The following is a 20,050-nucleotide window of genomic DNA, read 5'->3' on the forward strand; positions in this document are numbered from 1 at the left end:
ACCTGTTGAATTTCTCATTAATACAATTATTTAATCAACCAATCACATGGCAGTTGCTTCAATGCATTTAGGGGTGTGGTCCTGGCCAAGGCAATCTCCTGAACTCCAAACTGAATGTCAGAATGGAAAAGAAAGGAGATTTAAGCAATTATGAGCGTGGCATGGTTGTTGGTGCCAGAAGGGCCAGTCTGAGTATTTCACAATCTGCTCAGTTACTGGGATTTTCACACACAACCGAGGTATGCAGCAAAGCATTTGTGAAGCCACAACAAGCACAACCTTGAGGCGGATGGGCTACAACAGCAGAAGACCCCACCGGGTACCACTCATCGCCACAACAAATAGGAAAAAGAGGCTAAGATTTGCTCAAGCTCACCAAAATTGGACAGTTGAAGACTGGAAAAAGGTTGCTTGGACTGATGAGTCTTGATGGTAGAGTCAGAATCTGGCATAAACAGAATGAGAACATGGATCCATCATGCCTTGTAACCACTGTGCAGGCTGGTGGTGGTGGTGTAATGGTGTGGGGGATGTTTTCTTGGCATACTTTAGGCCCCTTAGTCCCAATTGGGCATTGTGTAAATGCCACAGCCTACCTGAGCATTGTTTCTGACCATGTCCATCCCTTTATGACCACCATGTACCCATCCTCTGATGGCCACTTCCAGCAGGATAATGCACCATGTCACAAAGCTCAAATCATTTCAAATTGGTTTCTTGAACATGACAATGAGTTCACTGTACTAAAATGGCCCCCACAGTCACCAGATCTCAACCCAATAGAGCATCTTTGGGATGTGGTGGAACGGGAGCTTTGTGCCCTGGATGTGCATCCCACAAATCTCCATCAACTGCAAGATGATATCCTATCAATATGGGCCAACATTTTGAAAGAATGCTTTCAGCTCCTTGCTGAATCAATGCCACAGAATTAAGGCAGTTCTGAAGGCGAAAGGGGGTCAAACACAGTATTAGTATGGTGTTTCTAATAATCCTTTAGGTGAGTGTATATACATTTCACAACAACTGAAGTTTTCCTTTTCTCAAACTATCAGAGGGAACTGGGGTGGCTGAGTGGGTCACATCATATGAGCATTTTTGATTGGCTGCTGCTCTTTGCATTCTTGGCCAACATTGGCTACTCAAATGAATGGGAAAACCCATTCTCTAGCACACATAACCCTCCCTCCTAGTCATGAGGTGCTGCCATGGGCTAATTCTGTACTCGGCACTCGTATTACCCTGGGAGAGAGAGAGAGAGAGAGAGAGAGAGAGAGAGAGAGAGAGAGAGAGAGAGAGTGTAACGTTAACTGTGTGTGTTTGAGTGAGATTGGGAGGGAGGGGCAAGCAAGTTGTACCCAGGGTGAGCAAGAGGGGGGAGGGGGTTGAGAATGCAGGAGAAGCAACAGCTTGAGATTTCTAGGGAAACAGACGGAAGGAAAGTCTGAGCCGCACAGGGAAAGACAAGGAAGTACAGAGAGGAAATAATATAACGTAGAGAAGTATGGGGAAAAAAGAAAGAGGCCTCAACACAGAACATAGCGGACAAGAGAAAAGCTGAGGAATTTGTTCTTGTGTGAGCCAAGAAGATACATGAGAAGAAAGTGGGCTGATGGATTAAGGGGAGAGCAAGGCAGCAGAGAAGTGATAAAAAGCCAGGCCTGTCAGTGGAAAAAGAGAAAAAGAGAGAAAAGGGCAGTTAAATTAAGAGGAGGGAGGGAGAGTAAAGAGATTAACAGTCTGAGAGCAAGAGAGAGAGAGAGTAAAGAAAAGGGTGCAGTTGTCAAGAAACAGGCAAAGGGATAAAATAAGAAGAGGACAGCAGAGCAAGAAAGGAAGTCGTTGGCAGCGGCAGCATCTGCATTTGAATGATCACATGCATGTCAGCCATGTGTTCGCCCGAGCCCGAGCTTGTATGTGAGAGTGGATGCACGTTATGAAGACTCAGCTCTGGCTCCTTCCCATCCTCTTTCTGTGCTCCCTCTGCAGTGTGGCCTTCTGGATATACATTTCTAACAAGTGAGTACATCAGATTTAGCCTGTGTGTGTATCCTTATTTTTAGAGAGTGAACTTTAGAAGACCTGAGTGTTAAAACATATCATTAAGTTTTGCTGGCAACCAAGACTGAAATTATGTCTCTGTGTCGTTATAGTTAGTTATATTTCTGTAAGTAAAAACCTCTCTAGTCTTTGTCCTGTCAGACAAATGTTTAGTTGTCATCTGATTAGACATCAGATGACAAACATCTGATTAGTAAAAGAGATTACAGAGGAAGTTTCATAGAAGTAAAGCAAGATGATTCTTACAGTTTGGAAAATTGTTCAATATTTCAAAATCCTGAAAGGTCTAAAAGATGGACTTTAGATGTTTCTTGTTTACTTTGTTTCAGTAAAGTTTCGTATCACATTTCACATTAGTAAATAATTGAAAGTTGTATTTGTCTAAACACTTCTCATACATTCAAATAAATATTTATGATGTTAAAACAAAAAGATGTATGGTTATACAAAAAAGCTTAATTTGATATGAGACATATTTCTTTCTCTACATAGTAATACTCGTATATTTCATACTGTATATCAATAATATAATGGCATATCATTTAGTCATGTGATGAATGCCTTTCGTATCAACTGACCTTTAGAAACTAAATGAGTCAATCTAAATCGGACCACAAAAATATGAATGCTATATAGGCTACAATATTTGTGACAGAACATAAATGGATTAAATAAATATATTTTATAAATAAGGGAATTACAACCTTTAAATTTTAGCACATTAATTAAACTAAAAGGAATTTACTTCTCTATAAAATTGTGATTTTAATTGGTCAGTCTGCATTTAGTCAGATATAGTCACTGATTGCCTTCCAAGGCAACTACCTGCCAGCATCTTTGCATTTATTGATAACACTATTTATTAAGTTCATTTTTGTTATGTGTGAGAAATGTGTAAGCAACAGGTTACGGTCACCCTAACAGGATGCAACAATATTACATTAATGTGTATTTCTTATTAAATGAATATAGATATTTTTCTAACAGAAATCCATCGCTTAATTTCAGATGGCATTTATTAACCCATACAGTCCTATGGATTACTTTAATGATGGATGGATACATGTTTGGAAGCGTCAAAAACAAGGACAACCTTTTAAATGCAATTACAAAGCTGGAAAGAGGCAAAATATTTACTAATATAGCTCTGATTGTGTTCAGATAGAAGATATAGAAGTCATATAAACCTAAGCTGGCTTGAGAGTGAGCAAAGTATCATTTTCATTTTTGGGCGAACTATTCCTTTAACACACACATTTATGGATAATAATGCAGAAATTCAAAGTCGTCAGGATATTTCATAATTTAAAGTATGTTTCTTCAATATTCCATGCTTCTCTTTTGTTGTGGCTATGCATGTGTAATCTTAAACAGTAGTCATATTAGATTAGCAAATTACGCAATGCACTTCATTATAATTTTCTCATTTCTTTTCATTTTGGTTACCTTCTCACCCTAAGTCAGCTGTGACACAATGAGCACTAAACTTGCAATATCCAAGGATGCATTGAATTGTAGCATTCTGAATCTTGAATCGTTAATGGAAATTAAGACACATCAAAATATGTTAATGTGTGTCAACATTAGGGCCTACCAATATCATGCAATATTAATATACACCAAGTGTAAATAGCAACTTGAGCATATTTTCTTAAAGATACTTGCTATTTACACAAAGTGCAAATAGCGATATAGTGTAGATGCTATTTACTAAGTGAAAATATTGATGTATTCTATGTACAGTACACCATATAAAAGTAGCAGTTAAACCTACTTGTTTATTGGTGTTTTCAGATCTTCCGAGTGCTCGTGAGAGAGAGCTTGTGTGCATATGGTTGCCAGTTTGTACCTGTTTAGGAAAGCTCTGTTTGGGGGATTAAATGACTGAATTCTGGCAACCGCACGAATGACCAGTGATTTTAGACTTGTCTTTTTTCATCAATGATATTGCATATTTATATAACGTTACTCACAATGTAGGCTACGCAGTGACTGTGATGTACTCTGAAATACAAGCATGCGAAAACATTATACTTAAGTTCTCAAAAATATATATATATATTTTTACAAACTAAATAGCCTTGTCAAATGATGTTTTAACTTATATGGTGGAAAAGGTGACATTTGATAGAAGGATCAAGTGAACGATCTGTAAGCAAAAGTATCTACGGTTGTATTTTGTAATACAAAATAATATTACCCTTTGTCATTAGACACACTATTTACTTTTGTATGGTACTTTGTGTTTCCTATTGTTACTGTACTAGCATCTTGCATCATCTAGACAAAGCTGTCTCTCTAAGAAACTTTCAATTTAATGGTTTAAACAGAAATGGTTTAAACAGTCAATAAGTGGATAAAATCGCTACTTACTGCTTGCAGGAATACAGTTTTAAATGCCACTTTCTTCAGTTTAAGACACTGAGCGAAGTTTGCTTGAAATGGGCCGAACAGATGAACAATCTTGAATTAAATTGTTGTGGCATCCGATAATAAACATCAACCATGACTGTTAAAATTTTTTTACTGTGGGAAGGATATGAAAAGTCCTCATGTCCCCTGCACAGCCTGGAACATGACATTTGTGTCCCTGAGAGCTGTCGTTTTCGCTATCCTCGAGTGTCACTTGTTTACCTGCGGTCCTGATGATTCGGCTCCGTCAGTTCCGCCTGACAATGAACATGTTTGGACGGATGCACATGTTGGGGGTGTGTGTGCATATAAATGATCCCCAACGATTGCGTCACGGCGTTATGTTGAGAAGCACTTATTTTTCCGTAGTGTTTTTGATTAATGAGGAGGCAATGTGTTTAAGACTCACAGTATGTAATGTCCATTTACTAAACTCTTATTATTTCACTATGGCAAGGTTAATACATTTTTTCATTCTAGGACACCTTTAAAATAAGGTAAAATGGCTTCTAAAAGTTACATTTGCAGGTTATTCAGTATTTTGTTAGATGTTCTAAACACTGAACCAGGAAACATTTGACAGCCAAATTGACTACATTTTAAAATGTGGTAATTGTATTATAATGTGTGTGTCTGTTTGTATTTGTAAATTGTGCTCATAGACAGTTGTTTAGCATGCTTTATAACTTGCTTTGTATACTAAAATCAAGAGGAAATATACAAACGTTTAGCAATTTCATTAATTAAGTAATGTTGGGTGTTTGCTGTCATGGCTATGACCTTTCCCCTTATAATGTGCCATTTTACTGGCAACAGCAGCCTTTAATCACAACAAGGCATGTGGGACATTAAACTCCCTGAGAACCTCACGGTGACACAATCACTGAGTGATCCACAATAGGTAATGTGAATTAGTTTTCTGCTATTTAGATGCCAAATTACAGGAAACAAACTTAAGGCTTTAATATCTAATTTAAGATAAGTATAATGTTGACAGTCTGTAATGTTCCTTGTAAAGAATAATAAAAAAACAACCTACAAATAGACTCTACACAGAGTTTTGAAGGTCAAAGGTTTTTCAGTAGTATGAAGATCATTTCAAGCTTTTTTCAGCAAGGCTGGGTGTACAATTCCGGGAAATCAGCTCTGCTTGAACTTTAGATATGGGCCTTTGGTTTTGATCCATGTTAACTGTTCAACAGTTTTTTTTTTTTTACAACACCAAAATGTGTGAAAAATGTGGTACTTTAAACAAATTAATGATACAGTACCTTTACACCAAAGGAGTATATAACTGAACTCTAGCCAGTGTAGTTTATTTACTGAAAATTAAACTCAAAGACGTCTGGCTTTATTTTGCAAACAGTGCAGAAGGGAAGCAGAAAGTGTGGGTGTGGATAAAACAAATGAAAAGGGTAGGGCAGAATGTAAAACAAAGATAGGGAGACAGAGGAAGAAATATATAGTGAGAGACAGACAGGGAGAGCAAGAAATATAACTTTCTCTTCACAATATCCCACAGATTCTCTATGGGGTTCAGGTCAGGAGAGGTGGCAGGCCAATTGAGCACAGTAATACCATGGTCAGTAAACCATTTACCAGTGGTTTTGGCACTGTGAGCAGGTGCCAGGTTGTGCTGAAAAACCAAATCTTCATCTCCATAAAGCTTTTCAGCAGATGGAAGCATGAAGTGCTCCAAAATCTCCTGATAGCTAGCTGCATTGACCCTGCCCTTGATAAAACACAGTGGACCAACACCAGCAGCTGACATGGCACTCCAGACCATCACTAACTGTGGGTACTTGACACTGGACTTCAGGCATTTGGGCATTTCCTTCTTCCCAGTCTTCCTCCAGACTCTGGCACATTGATTTCTGAATGACATGCAAAATTTGCTTTCATCCGAAAAAAGTACTTTGGACCACTGAGCAACAGTCCAGTGCTGCTTCTCTGTAGCCCAAAGTGTCTTGACCTGGGGAATGCGGCACCTGTAGCCCATTTACTGCACACGCCTGTGCACGGTGGCTCTGGATGTTTCTACTCCAGACTCAGTCCACTGCTTCCGCAGGTCCCCCAAGGTCTGGAATCGGTCCTTCTCCACAATCTTCCTCAGGGTCCGGTCACCTCTTCTCGTTGTGCAGCGTTTTTTGCAACACCTTTTTCCGTCCCACAGACTTCCCACTGAGGTGCCTTGATACAGCACTCTGGGAACAGCCTATTCGTTCAGAAATTTCTTTCTGTGTCTTACCCTCTCGCTTGAGGGTGTCAATGATGGCCTTCTGGACAGGGTCGGGTCGGCAGTCTTACCCATGATTGTGGTTTTGAGTAATGAACCAGGCTGGGAGTTTTTAAAAGCCCCAGGAATTGGGTAATAAAATGCAGGTGTTTAGAGTTAATCAGTTGATTCAGATGATTAGGTTAATAGCTCGTTTAGAGAACCTTTTCATGATATGCTAATTTTTTGAGAAAGGAATTTTGGGTTTTCATGAGCTGTATGCCAAAATCATCAGCGCTGGCCGAATCAGAACTCGTTACGTATTTCTGAAGGAGGGACTTCATAGAGCAAGGAAATCATCAGGCCGTTTTTAGGAAAATTGGTAAATTAGTTTTAGGAAAATTAGTAAATTGTGTGAAAAATACTGTGTTTTTTTACACGGAAAACATGAACTCATGTTATATTGCACACCGTAAACATAATCAAAGCTTCGAAAACACGCAAAGAACGGGACCTTTAAAACAATAAAAGACCTGAAATATTTCAGTTGGTGTGCAATGAATCTAAAATATATGAAAGTTTAATTTTTACCATTACATTATGGAAAATAATCACATATGCTATTTTTTTTAGAAGGACCTGTAAATGGGAAGATGCATCAACAGAACACAAAATGCTGCCAGAAAGCCATAAGGGTCCATCATTAACTGCTAACAGAGGATGTTGTTGTATAACATTGCATTTTTCTAACCCAAGTTGCACAGGGCTTCATAGAGTGATTGTGACAGTGAAACATTGTAAGAGGGAGGATTGATTGTTAGCTGACAAACCGCTCTTTGCTGATGAGTTTCTTCAACTTGCTTTGGCGAAATGAAAACGGCTGAAAATAACAATAACTTACATCGAAGGGGTAGACATGAATCCAGTGGCCTACATCATGTACCTTTGCTCCGCCAACAAAAACAACAAACAAAGCTGCAGCAAAATCAGCTGCGTCTGAACAACAACACACATTTGCAATGTGTCCTTACTGAATGATTCGATGACTCACTCCTAGTCAGTTGTTTTGTTCTTAATTAAATCAGTGTTTTTGAACTAATCAGGTCAGTGATGAATGAATGAATGAATGAATGAATGACAAGCCCAAAAAGACAGTCACTGTGACGGTTGCCAACAAATAAATTATGTAACATGCAGAAAAAGTCACTGAAAACCCCCACCAATAGGGGATTAGTTGGATGGGGGTGAGCAATAATTTCTACTATTATTGAGCCACTGAATTTGAACCTTGAACATTCGAGATCTTACGAGGGATCATTTTTGATTTGTAAAAATCTATTTCTCTCTGCAGTAATGTAAACCCTTATCGTCCATCTAAGATTCTTCAAAAGGCCTCAGATACACAGTCTTGCAAAGAATGCAAGTAAGTTTGCAAATCTGCTTATATTACACATTACAGCACAAAAATATTTTCTTTCTAAATGACAAACACCAAAAGGAAACACCTTTAGATGAGATTGTTCATGTTTTATACATTTTCTTTTAATATTATTTTATAATTTCATATTTATTGACTGTTCATGTTTCTTTCATTTCTATTATAGAACTTAACTCATTAAACCTGATAATACTTTAAAATGTCTATTTAAATTCTTTCAGAGACAGTGTATTCATTGCCAAAGCACTGGAGAACTACTCTAACAGATGGGAAAAACACGAGGCAAACTTTAAAAAATTCAGGTAAAACAGTAGCCCAGAGCAGAACATGAGCACAAAGGTTAAACTTAGACATCTGTGGCAAAGTTTTGTTTTTGGTTTAAAAGCAAAAGTAATGGTCTGTTGGTTGTGGATCATGTTTAAACAATTTTTTTTAATAGACAAATGCTTACTTAAAAGGATAGTTCACCCAAAAAATGAAAATTATGTCATTAATTACTCACCCTTAAACCCATAATACCTCCGTTCATCTTTGGAACACAAATTATGATATTTTTATTAGATCCGAGAGCTCTGACCCCTCCATAGACCCTCCATAACACTTTCAATGCCCAGAAAGGTAGTGAAAACATTGTTAATATAGTCTAAGTGACTTAAGTGGTTCAACCTTCATTTTATGAAGTGACGAGAATACTTTTTGTGTACAAACAGTAATAACAAATTTATTCAACAATTTCATTCTGTGCCCTGTGCCAGTCTCCTACAGTGTTTACGCATATATCGTGGAGCTCATGTGAACAGCATCAGCTCCCATAGATCTTGAAAGCGCTGCACTATTTACAATGAAAACTGCGTAGGAGACAGGCACAGACTAGACCAAAATTGTTAAATAAAGTTGCTATTTTTGTTTGTTTTTGTGCACAAAAAAGTATTCTCGTTGCTTCATAAAATTAGGTTGACCCACTCACTGACGCCACATGGACTTTACTACCTATCTGGGCATTAAATTAATTTGTGTTCCAAAGATGAACGAAGGTCTTATGGGTTTCCAACAACATGACGACATGAGGGTGAGTGATTAAATGACAAAATTTTCATCTTAGGGTGAACTAATCTTTTAAAGGAGTAATTCATAATTTAAATTCCTTAAAGGTTAGATTTTATGTCTTATAAGACTGCAGTACATCAGACTTTGTGTGTCTTTTGCCTTTCAGGTTATCACTGAGGGACAAATGCCATGCTGTGTCAAAGGCTGTGGTCACACAGAATAATACCCCAATGGGGTCAAATGTTATTTATGATGGAGAGAGGAGAAAACCACTACAGGTGACACAAGCTCTGTTCAATATCTTGGCTAAGGTAGAGTATAAGCATTCAAACAGGGTGAATTATGGTTTCTCTGATGATTTTGCAGTTACATTGTGTGTATGTCTGTGTGTAGGAGCAGCCCTTTGGAAATGCTACTTGGGAGTCATGTGCCGTGGTGGGGAATGGTGGTATTTTGACGCATAGCAGCTGTGGAGAAGAAATAAATTCTGCCCAGTTTGTCATTAGGTCTGTAACTCATGAGACCATTGTCTAGATTAATGTCAAAATGATCAGAATCTCAAACCACATTAGCATAAATCTGTAATGTTGGTGGGACAATTATTATCCATGCTTTTAAGATCCTAAGTGTAGCTACAAGCCTTAACACTGCATTTATTGTAGGCCAAAACTTATCAGCACAGTGGCCTAATTAACCTATGTCCACCCCTGCATTTTAGATGCAACCTTCCGCCACTGGATAACAGATTTGAGAAAGATGTGGGCAACAAAACCAACCTGGTGACTGCAAATCCCAGTATCCTCCATGAGAAGTGAGTCTGTGTAATATAAATGTCCACTGAAGGCCAGTTGTTAAGAACCCTTGTGTTGGGATGCCAATTACAAAACACTGCTTCATGAAGCTTCGAAGCTTTATGAATCTTCTGTTTCGAATCAGTTGTTTTTGAGCGCATATCAAACAACCGAAGTCACGTGATTTCAGTAAACAAGGCTTTGCTACGTCATCACTGTTTTCAAATATTTCATAACACTTCGAAATTACAGTGGTTCACCATTTATTAGGGTGGTGATGATTTCTGTGAACACATGAATCATGAGCAGTCACTGAGAACCATTGAACAACCTGATCTCTGATCAGTTTTATACATTTTTAGATTTAATGAGACATTAGTACAATCAAAAGTAATCACAGTAGTTAATAGTCTCGTATTGTCCTGTTTAGCTGACCTATCCAAGGAACAAGCAAAAAAAGCCCTGACAATTTATAAAAGAACATAGACACTTCATATTTAATTTTATTAGATGATTAGTTAGTTGTATTTTACTTTCAATAAAGCATTTGCAATAGATTTGTAAAAGGTGTTTTATGCAAGTTTTGCATGGGTTTTTATTGCATTTACACTGCTCTGACCAGCAGGGGTCACTGAGGAAACGGGCGTCAGATTGTTTCGAAGCTTCGACACAATATGGCACATTTGCTTGAACTGTTTCAGTGTTTCGCGAAGCCTCGGTCTGCCCATCACTACCCATGTGCAGCTTTATTCCAAATAAACGTGAACCAATGACTTGGCTTGACAAGAAACATAAAAATAAACATAAACTCACCAACAGCAGTGCAGGAAACAAAGCTCAAAAAGAGACAATAGGCTGCACAGACTGATCGTGTCTGACATCACAGCTCCTCCCCGACTGCAAGTGGCAACTCCCGCCAATCAGTTACATCAAGCCGCAGCCAATGTCGAACGCACCTAATGGGAAAACAAGGGCTATATATACACAAGTACTAATGAAAAACAAGAAACAACGTCAAGACAATACACCAATCACAAAACAGAACAGAGATAGGCATGACCTGAAATACTAATCAAAACATGACAGGGAAAGCACATGATAGGATCATATGAGCGGAACAGGGAATCATATGAAACAACCAGGAACTAATGCTGCGTTTCAAACCACGTTGCACTTCAAACCACAACTCACGACTGTAGCGTTCCAGGCAAAGTCACACTAAACTGTCTGAGCGTGAGGAATTGCGGTGGCAAGATGTAAACACAGCATGGCGGTACTATGCTCATTTACAATCATTTCTATCGTCAAAGGTGCTTACTCCTTGCTTTTTTGAGGGAAATGGTGGAGAAAAAACGGTGCATAAGGCAGGAGAAGCTGTGATACCTTTTTATTCTTGCATTCAATGGACTGGAAGATAGCTAATGCTAAAAAAGCTGCTGATAATGCATAACATTAGCTGATAAATAACATTAGAACAATGCCTTAATTTGTTTTTTAATGCATGACTTCCATAAACACCTCATCCATAGGGGCTGCCATTGTTGTTTCGCGGGCTATGTGACGTCAGAACTCGTAATGTCGATATAGCATGAGTTCACGGGTGGGAAGTCAAGGGTTTAATGGGCGTTCCAGTGCAGTTTCAATAGTAGAAGGTTGTTTAGTGTGGTTGTGTACTATTTAGTTAAGGCCAATTATCAGATTGCATTCATGCTGGCTCTTAAAAGAGTGGAATTATTGAGAGGAATATTTAAGTGAAACACTCAGGATTTGTTAATCCTCATCTGTTACAGGTACAGTGGTCTGATGGAGCGCCGTCGTCCATTTGTGGAAAGCCTTCGTCCTTATGGACAAGCCTTAATGCTTCTGCCAGCATTCTCCTACGGTCACAACACACCCGTATCCCTGCGTGCCTTTTACACACTGGAGGACTTTGGCAGCAATGGCCCGCTGCCTGTTTTCCTGAATCCAGATTATTTGAGAAGGTTGTCAAAGTTTTGGCGTGAGCGAGGCCTTAAGCCGGTTCGTCTCAGCACAGGACTCATCATGGCCAGCTTAGCACTAGAACTCTGTGCTAACGTCCATTTGTACGGCTTTTGGCCTTTCAGTAAACATCCTGATGACAGTCGACAGATCACCAACCACTACTATGATGATCGGCAGAGCAAGAAGAATGTGCATTCCATGCCGACCGAGTTTGAACATTTATTGAAACTCCACAAGCTAGGTGTGGTTCGCATACACCTGGAGGATTGTCAACCCACACACAGGTAAAACATGAGACTGGCAGCAAACTAATGTAATGTAATGATGTACGTATTGTACAACCCTACAAAATACTTCTCCATTTGATCACCACCTGCATGGGTGTCCGGAAAGACACAGCTATGAATGTGAAATTGAGTGAAATTGCACTGAAACAATATCATACGCTTATAGCACGCTTATAGTGTAAACTTGCTCAAAGAAGAAGCCATGACCATGCACAACAAATTCATCTTTTTTTGGTACTTTTAGATTATCTTTCACACAAAAATAGCTTAAAGGGGGGGTGAAACACTCAGTTTCAGTCAATCTCATGTCAATCTTGAGTACCTATAGAGTAGTATTGCATCCTTCATATCTCCGCAAAGTCTTTAGTTTTATCATATTTATAAAAGAAATATGGGCTGTACCGAGTCTTTCCGGAAAAAACCGAGCGCCTGGAGGCGTATCGTGTGGGCGGAGCTAAAGAATGACATATGCGCAAAGCGGTGACGTCCTCAAGCGTGGAGAAACCCATCTATCTCAGCTAATACAGATAATGATCCACAATCAAATCTGAGGCAGAAATAAATTGAACAGGAGAAACGGCAACATCAGGATGTCCGTCTCTGTGGTATGTACTGTATTTAGGGGCCTTTGTGTGCAGTTTATGAGGACATGATTCGGTTTATGGACTATTGTATGTGACTAGACCTTAAAAGGTAGCAAGCAAAACGGTTTTGCACGTCAGAGTCAGAATAGTGTAACGTTATACAGAACAACAATGGAGTAACCGTTAGCGCATTTGAATGACGAAGCACGCGATCGTATCGTTTACTGATGTTTACTCATGCGACGGTAGCCAATAGCAGAGACATTTGAAGTTGATTTACTCACCGGCATCTTCCAAAGCAGGACCGCTCTGTCAAAAACACACTTCTTTGGTATGATTTGGTGAAGTCCTGTGACAGCAGTGACCGTGGAAATCCACTTTGCGACGCGACTGAAGCGATGCCTTGAAGCTTCCCGTCATTTCTGCGTTCAAATCGGTTCAAATGCAGCGCTGCCTTCCCGGAATGCTGTGCTGAGGCATTGAAGTCGCTCGACGTCACCCATAGGAATAAAGTGGAGCGCGGCGCGTCATAAGTGTTCACAGAGGACTGGATCTGCACCTGAGAGACTGTTTACAGCGTGCATTTCCTCTCTCTCCCTCTAGTCACGCGCGCGCGCACCCTACCGGGAGAAGAGCCCGTACGGCCCATACAAGGACCTTCCGCTCTATTTAACGTCAAGTAGACCCATACTCGAAAAAAACTCGCCGAAACTTGTGAGAAACCGGAAGGAGTATTTTTAACACAGAAATACTCCATCAAACGTCCAACATTAGTTTTTGAAACTTTGTCTATGTTTAGGATGGGAATCCAAGTCTTTAACCGTGTAAAAAGCTCAGTATGCATGAAACAGCATTTCACCCCCCCTTTAAAATGAATGTGCCGATTTCAGCGTTGGTATACTGTAAACTAATTGAATTAGGAAAATGACTCCCAGAGCAGCACCCCTAAACACTCCTTAAGTGGTCTTGCCTTAGTCAGCCTTTAATGTGCTCGCTATTGGTGCTTCTTCAGCTCTGTTGCATTCATCACAAGTGCCAGTCTGTCCTCTCTAGCATTTATTAGCAGTGAATGTGAATCTGATCTCAGGTGTAAAGAAATAGCTGTAACAGCAGCACTGAATTATAACTCCAGAATCTGAATCCAGGACTCAGATCTCAGCTAGGAGATTGTAGAAATGTCTTGTAGAATGAAAGAATGTTTGATGTCACAATTCCAGTGTGAAACAATAAAGGCCATAGATGTGGTTAGTGTAATTCAGAGTAAGAAACAAGAGGTGTGAAAGCTGAAAAGGGTGGCAAAAATGTAATGTGCCAATTCTGAATGCAATAAATTGCTTTTAATTATTAATTAAACATGCCAATTTTTAATCAAATGCTAATTCTTTGTGTAGTTTATGTCATAAGATTTCTCTGTTTCTATGAATTATTATATTGACAACGTAAAAAATAGGCAACCATCAGTAATTAAAGGGATTGTTTGCCTAAGAAGATATGTACACATCACATATGTGAAAACCACATGCACATTCATGCACGACGCTCCTACCAACTGGACTACAGGTCCTTTTAAAAAAAAATAGCATATTGTGATAAAGTTCATTATTTTCCATAATGTAATGATAAAAATTAAACTTTTATATAATTTAGATTCATTGCACACCAACTGAAATATTTCAGGTCTTTTATTGTTTTAATACAGATGATTTTGGCATACAGCTCATGAAAACCTAAAAATCTCAAAAAAATAGCATATTTCATCCGACCAATAAAAGAAAAGTGTTTTTAATACAAAAAAGTCAACCTTCAAATAATTATGTTCAGTTATGCGCTCAATACTTGGTCGGGAATCCTTTTGCAGAAATGACTGCTTCAATGCGGCGTGGCATGGAGGCACCAATGGAGGCCCAAGATGCTTCGATAGCGGCCTTAAGCTCATCCAGAGTGTCGGGTCCTGCGTCTCTCAACTTTCTCTTGGGTAGGGCAGAATGTAAAACAAAGATAGGGAGACAGAGGAAGAAATATATAGTGAGAGACAGACAGGGAGAGCAAGAAATATAACTTTTCTTCACAATATCCCACAGATTCTCTATGGGGTTCAGGTCAGGAGAGTTGGCAGGCCAATTGAGCACAGTAATACCATGGTCAGTTAACCATTTACCAGTGGTTTTGGCACTGTGAGCAGGTGCCAGGTCGTGCTGAAAAAACAAATCTTCATCTCCATAAAGCTTTTCAGCAGATGGAAGCATGAAGTACTCCAAAATCTCCTGATAGCTAGCTGCATTGACCCTGCCCTTGATAAAACACAGTGGACCAACACCAGCAGCTGACATGGCACCCCAGACCATCACTGACTGTGGGTACTTGACACTGGACTTCAGGCATTTGGACATTTCCTTCTCCCCAGTCTTCCTCCAGACTCTGGTACCTTGATTTCCGAATGACACGCAAAATTTGCTTTCATCCGAAAAAAGTACTTTGGACCACTGAGCAACAGTCCAGTGCTGCTTCTCTGTAGCCCAAAGTGTCTTGACCTGGGGAATGCGGCACCTGTAGCCCATTTCCTGCTCACGCCTGTGCACGGTGGCTCTGGATGTTTCTACTCCAGACTCAGTCCACTGCTTCCGCAGGTCCCCCAAGGTCTGGAATCGGTCCTTCTCCACAATCTTCCTCAGGGTCCGGTCACCTCTTCTCGTTGTGCAGCGTTTTTTGCCACACTTTTTCCTTCCCACAGACTTCCCACTGAGGTGCCTTGATACAGCACTCTGGGAACAGCCTATTCGTTCAGAAATTTCTTTCTGTGTCTTACCCTCTCGCTTGAGGGTGTCAATGATGGCCTTCTGGACAGGGTCGGGTCGGCAGTCTTACCCATGATTGCGGTTTTGAGTAATGAACCAGGCTGGGAGTTTTTAAAAGCCTCAGGAATCTTTTGCAGGTGTTTAGAGTTAATCAGTTGATTCAGATGATTAGGTTCATAGCTCGTTTAGAGAACCTTTTCATGATATGCTAATTTTATGAGACAGGAATTTGGGGTTTTCATGAGCTGTATGCCAAAAGCATCAGTATTAAAACAATAAAAAACCTGAAATATTTCAGTTGGTGTGCAATGAATCTAAAATATGTGAAAGTTTAATTTTTATCATTACATTATGGAAAATAATTAACTTCATCACAATATGCTAATTTTTTTTAGAAGAACCTGTATGTATCTTTATACGTCTACAGCTGAGTTCCCACGGGACTTCAGCATGAGACTACAGCTAGCCGTCTAAAACCCTATTTAGGTGAATTTAAGTGGCTAAACACATCTCGTTGTCATGTAAGTGCCCTGTTAATGTTGGAAAGATATTTTATTTGCATTTTGTGTCTGTTAAGAGGCACAAAGACACCCTTTACGTCTATGCCCCCATAACTGCTGTGTTAGCTGAGTGGGGGCTCTGGGCATTAACTGTAATAGCTCCGTGTTGCAAACTCCAGTTCATTTTTTTCTATAGACAGTACTCACAAAGGAATAACGATCAAGATTAACTATTCCCCGGAGTTCTTCTTTAAAGAGTACTTTCGGAGTATGTGACTGGCTGCCAGCGCGATGTCCCGGTCATGAGATCCTGCAATGATCACTGTGACATCACACCTTTCTCATACTGTGAGCCTCACAGAGAGAGCAATATGTGAGCTCATTGTGAATTCAAAATGTTAAGCAGGTTGAGAGGAGGCAGTTCAAATGTTGGTCACTGAAGGGACATTATACTTTCTATTTCTGAACATTGGAAAAACGTGGATACTGCAAGAATAGTTAGCAAATTGACCATTTAGGGGGGAGTAAGGGACTGTTACATCCCAGGACTATGCGTTTGTTTTACATTATGGTGTATGTGTCATTGATGGATGTACTGCGCGTTATTGCCAATAGACCCAACGGCACCATTGGTCCTATTTCCTGCGGTCCTCCATGTCCTAATCATCAGGAGGAGCCAGTATTTAAGCAGGAGAGAGGGCCAAAGAGATTCCTTCTCCCAGGAGCATGAGAGGGCTGCGAGGTTGCCAGTCCCAGAGTGTTGTTCTTGCTGTGTCTTAAAGGTGCTCTAAGGGATCCTGGGTGGAGTAACTTCTTGTTGACGTTCGAATTGTTGTCAAACAAAACAGAGGCTAGCTAGATCCTCCCTCCTCTCTTTCCCCTTCCCCTTCCACTCAATGCTTCCTGTAACAGTCATGATTGGAAGCCCTTCTGCAGCCGGAGTTCTCGCCACCTTTCGAAGGCTTTTCCAATGTTAGTTTGGGACTTTGCATGTTCCTTCTCCTTTTCCCTTTTCATTGCAAGTTGTTCATCAGAACGTCGTCTCTTTGATCGTGTGTCGGCCATTTTAAATTCACATAATTCATATAATTCCAACTACACTATAGTAGAGTCTCTATATCTACTATAATCTCTTCTACACCACCACCCCCCCCCCCCCCACCACCGTTTTTTTGTTGTTGTTTTTTTTACAGTGTGTTCAGGGGACAAGCTATAGCGGATAATGAGGAGATGTTTGCTGTACGTGACCAAAAATGTTTTGGCCTAAAAAATGTGTGACATCACTTATAGCACATTTTAGCTTAAATGGGTGTTATTGCTGTAGCTTTTATGTGTTAAGCTTAAACTTAAAACCAAACTTAAATGTGTTGTGGCTGTGTGCTAAGCTTTTAAGTCCCTTGCCTGCTGTGTTGAAGCAGTAGGGAGATGGGGACTATTTTTCTTTCATTCTCATTCTCATCATCTCCTGTTTTTGTTAGTGGTGAAGTAAGGTAAGAGTGTTGTTTATTTGTATTTATTTTGTGCAGGTTAATTAGATTCCATACCACTAGGTGATCTTTTGTTTGTTGTTTTGGCCACACCTACTCTTGAACATGCTTCCCTTATGTTTATGTTGATTGTTTGTTTAGTTTGTTTCTTTGGCACTGTATTTGTTATCACTTATTTATTGTAAATAAATATTTAAATCTTACATTGTGTACGGAGTGCTGGGACTGAGAACATTTAAACCTTCTCTTTGTCGCTGCTAAATTTCTTTAAAACGTTACTTCCTTTCCCCCTCTAGAAATCTAATTGGGAGCTAAAGATGTACCTTTTCACTTTTGTTGAGAGTGAATATGCACTGTGGCCTGGACCTGTGTTAGCAGAGTACAGGCACATGGCCAGGAACGTGAAAACCAGACATCTTGCTAGCTCAGGTTTAGAATCACCTGGCTTCTGCAGTAATCACTGCAGTAATCAAACCGATTGCATTGACATATTTATCTCTGTGTTACAGGATGTGTCAAGTCTTTTCAAGGGCAAAAAGAAATAGAAGTGAAAAGGTGTCACTCAAACAACACCAGAATCTGAATGCATCAAATGCAAACAGGCTGAAAATAATACAGAATAAAAAAAGGAAACTGAATTTTTGAAATAGGCTACTTTGTTGACGGAAATAAAACATGAAATTCTACATGATGTTTGTGATATAACCAATATTAGAAGCATTTTTGATGACAGTAAACTCGCACTAAACAGAATGAGAATGTTTAACACAATATCAAGGTATGAGTGCACAGTGAGTGTGCTGTGAGGTTACACATTTAGCTCACTGTGATCTCACATTGTGACCTCATCATCAAGGTTTGTGACCAGTATCCTGGGAGCTCATAGTATGAGTGCGCTTTACCTCACATTGTGAACGCTCTCTGTTGACTTTGTATTGCTTAAAGCTACACTGTGTGATATTTTCCCCCATCCAGCGGTGAAAAGGTATATGACCATCCAGTGAATAATAGTTTCTGTTCCTCTCCATTCTGATTTCGTTTCAACTCCTACGGTGGCCGATTTAGTCCAAGATTAACATGGCGATCCCCCTCTTCACATTCGACACGGTGCCATCGAGTGTTAAAACGCGAAAGGCGAAGCTTGAATTAACGGGCATGTCCCTCTTTGGCTAATATACTTTCAAGATGGAGGAGCAACATGGCGACCGGCATTCCTCACCCGTATGTATTTTCAATGGCATATTATAAACTTACGAGAATACTTTATTACTTGTGTTACGTCTGCGACGTATTTTGGTGGTTTTCCTTCTCTTTCCCCCCCCCCCCCCCTTTATTATTCTCAGCTGTCATTTATTCTTAGGTTCGTGATTGGTTGGTTTGCCCATCAATCATCATTTGTCCAAGAGAGATCCCTCCCAAGGAACCAATCAGAACTCATCTCACCTGTATAAAGACCTGGAAACAACTGGAGGAAGAGAGAGGCGTGTTTTCTTTCATTTGTTTTGACCATTTGTAACTACTTTCCCCGATTGATAGTTTGGTTTTGAAACCTTGTTTTGAAAGGCATTGTTTTGGTTACAACTTTAAGTTTAAACCTTTGACTTGTTTGTGGTTTGTTCACACTGCTCGGGTTGGACCCTGAGCGATGGGATAGTTTCAGCATGTCACGTGACCTACATAATACAACACGTAGTATTTGAAATTGTTTATACACACCAGGTAAGGAGCGGTTGCCACCTTATGTATTTATGTTTGTTAGTTAGTGTAGCTTAGTTGGTTTAGGTGTTTATTTATGTCTTTACTTTTAAGATAGTTAAGTACTTCAATTGATAAGTTAGCTGGTTTTTGTTTTGTTGATTTCTTTGCTTTAGCACCGCTCATAGTCCCACGCTTTTTGTTCTGTCTTTTTGTTTTACTATTTTGTATATATATACATTCTTTTCTATGATCACTATATTACTTTGTAAATCAATCGGGTGTTTGTTGGTTTATTTATGATTTTTGAAATTACTGAAAGAGTTAAAAGTTTAAATCTGCCTCTGCCTGATTCATCTTGTCATACATTTATCAGTAACTGAACCCATTCTATTCTTTCATTTTATTTTACTTTAATACATGTTACCGACCCTATTACTCCTAGACATATATATTTTTTTTAGGGAGACGTAACAACTTGAAAGAAGTAAATATACATTAATGAGCACATATATCTATATATAAAGAACTAAGTGTTTTTAGCTAAGGATAAAAAAAAGTTACACAGTGTAGCTTTAAAGCTGCCTCGTTGTAATTTCTTGCTTCTAACAAAAGACCACCTGTACAAGGTGTACAGCAAACAAGCTAAAAAATACAAAACTATGTTTTTATAAGCTACCGAACCCAAAAAAGCCAGCCTTTTAAAGAGACAATTAAAAAAGTAATAAGATGTGAAGCATCAGCAGGAAAAATGG

At 39.4% G+C, this 20,050-nt stretch overlaps 1 protein-coding gene across 1 annotated transcript; it reads left to right on the forward strand.

Annotated features, from left to right (window-relative positions):
- The first annotated feature begins 1,331 nt into the window (after nucleotides 1-1,331).
- st8sia6 (ST8 alpha-N-acetyl-neuraminide alpha-2,8-sialyltransferase 6) lies at nucleotides 1,332-19,518 on the forward strand. The gene is made up of 8 exons (XM_067413747.1): nucleotides 1,332-2,019; nucleotides 8,040-8,111; nucleotides 8,348-8,428; nucleotides 9,340-9,484; nucleotides 9,567-9,679; nucleotides 9,892-9,984; nucleotides 11,755-12,231; nucleotides 18,944-19,518. The coding sequence occupies exons 1-8, from the start codon at nucleotides 1,928-1,930 to the stop codon at nucleotides 18,966-18,968; spliced, it is 1,098 nt and encodes a 365-aa protein (XP_067269848.1). The 5' UTR covers nucleotides 1,332-1,927; the 3' UTR covers nucleotides 18,969-19,518.
- Nucleotides 19,519-20,050: the final 532 nt, after the last annotated feature.

Source organism: Pseudorasbora parva, chromosome 2 (genome assembly GCF_024679245.1).
Source record: "Pseudorasbora parva isolate DD20220531a chromosome 2, ASM2467924v1, whole genome shotgun sequence".
In the NCBI taxonomy this organism is placed as follows: domain Eukaryota; kingdom Metazoa; phylum Chordata; class Actinopteri; order Cypriniformes; family Gobionidae; genus Pseudorasbora; species Pseudorasbora parva.

What these genes read in the sequence shown, in the direction of transcription:
- st8sia6 (XM_067413747.1), top strand. Translation starts at nt 1,928, where the DNA reads ATGCACGTTATGAAGACTCAGCTCTGGCTCCTTCCCATCCTCTTTCTG. An exon ending in CCCAGTATCCTCCATGAGAA is followed by an intron (nt 9,985 to 11,754) that starts GTGAGTCTGTGT and finishes CATCTGTTACAG; the next exon opens with GTACAGTGGTCTGATGGAGC. An exon ending in GATTGTCAACCCACACACAG is followed by an intron (nt 12,232 to 18,943) that starts GTAAAACATGAG and finishes TATTATTCTCAG; the next exon opens with CTGTCATTTATTCTTAGGTT.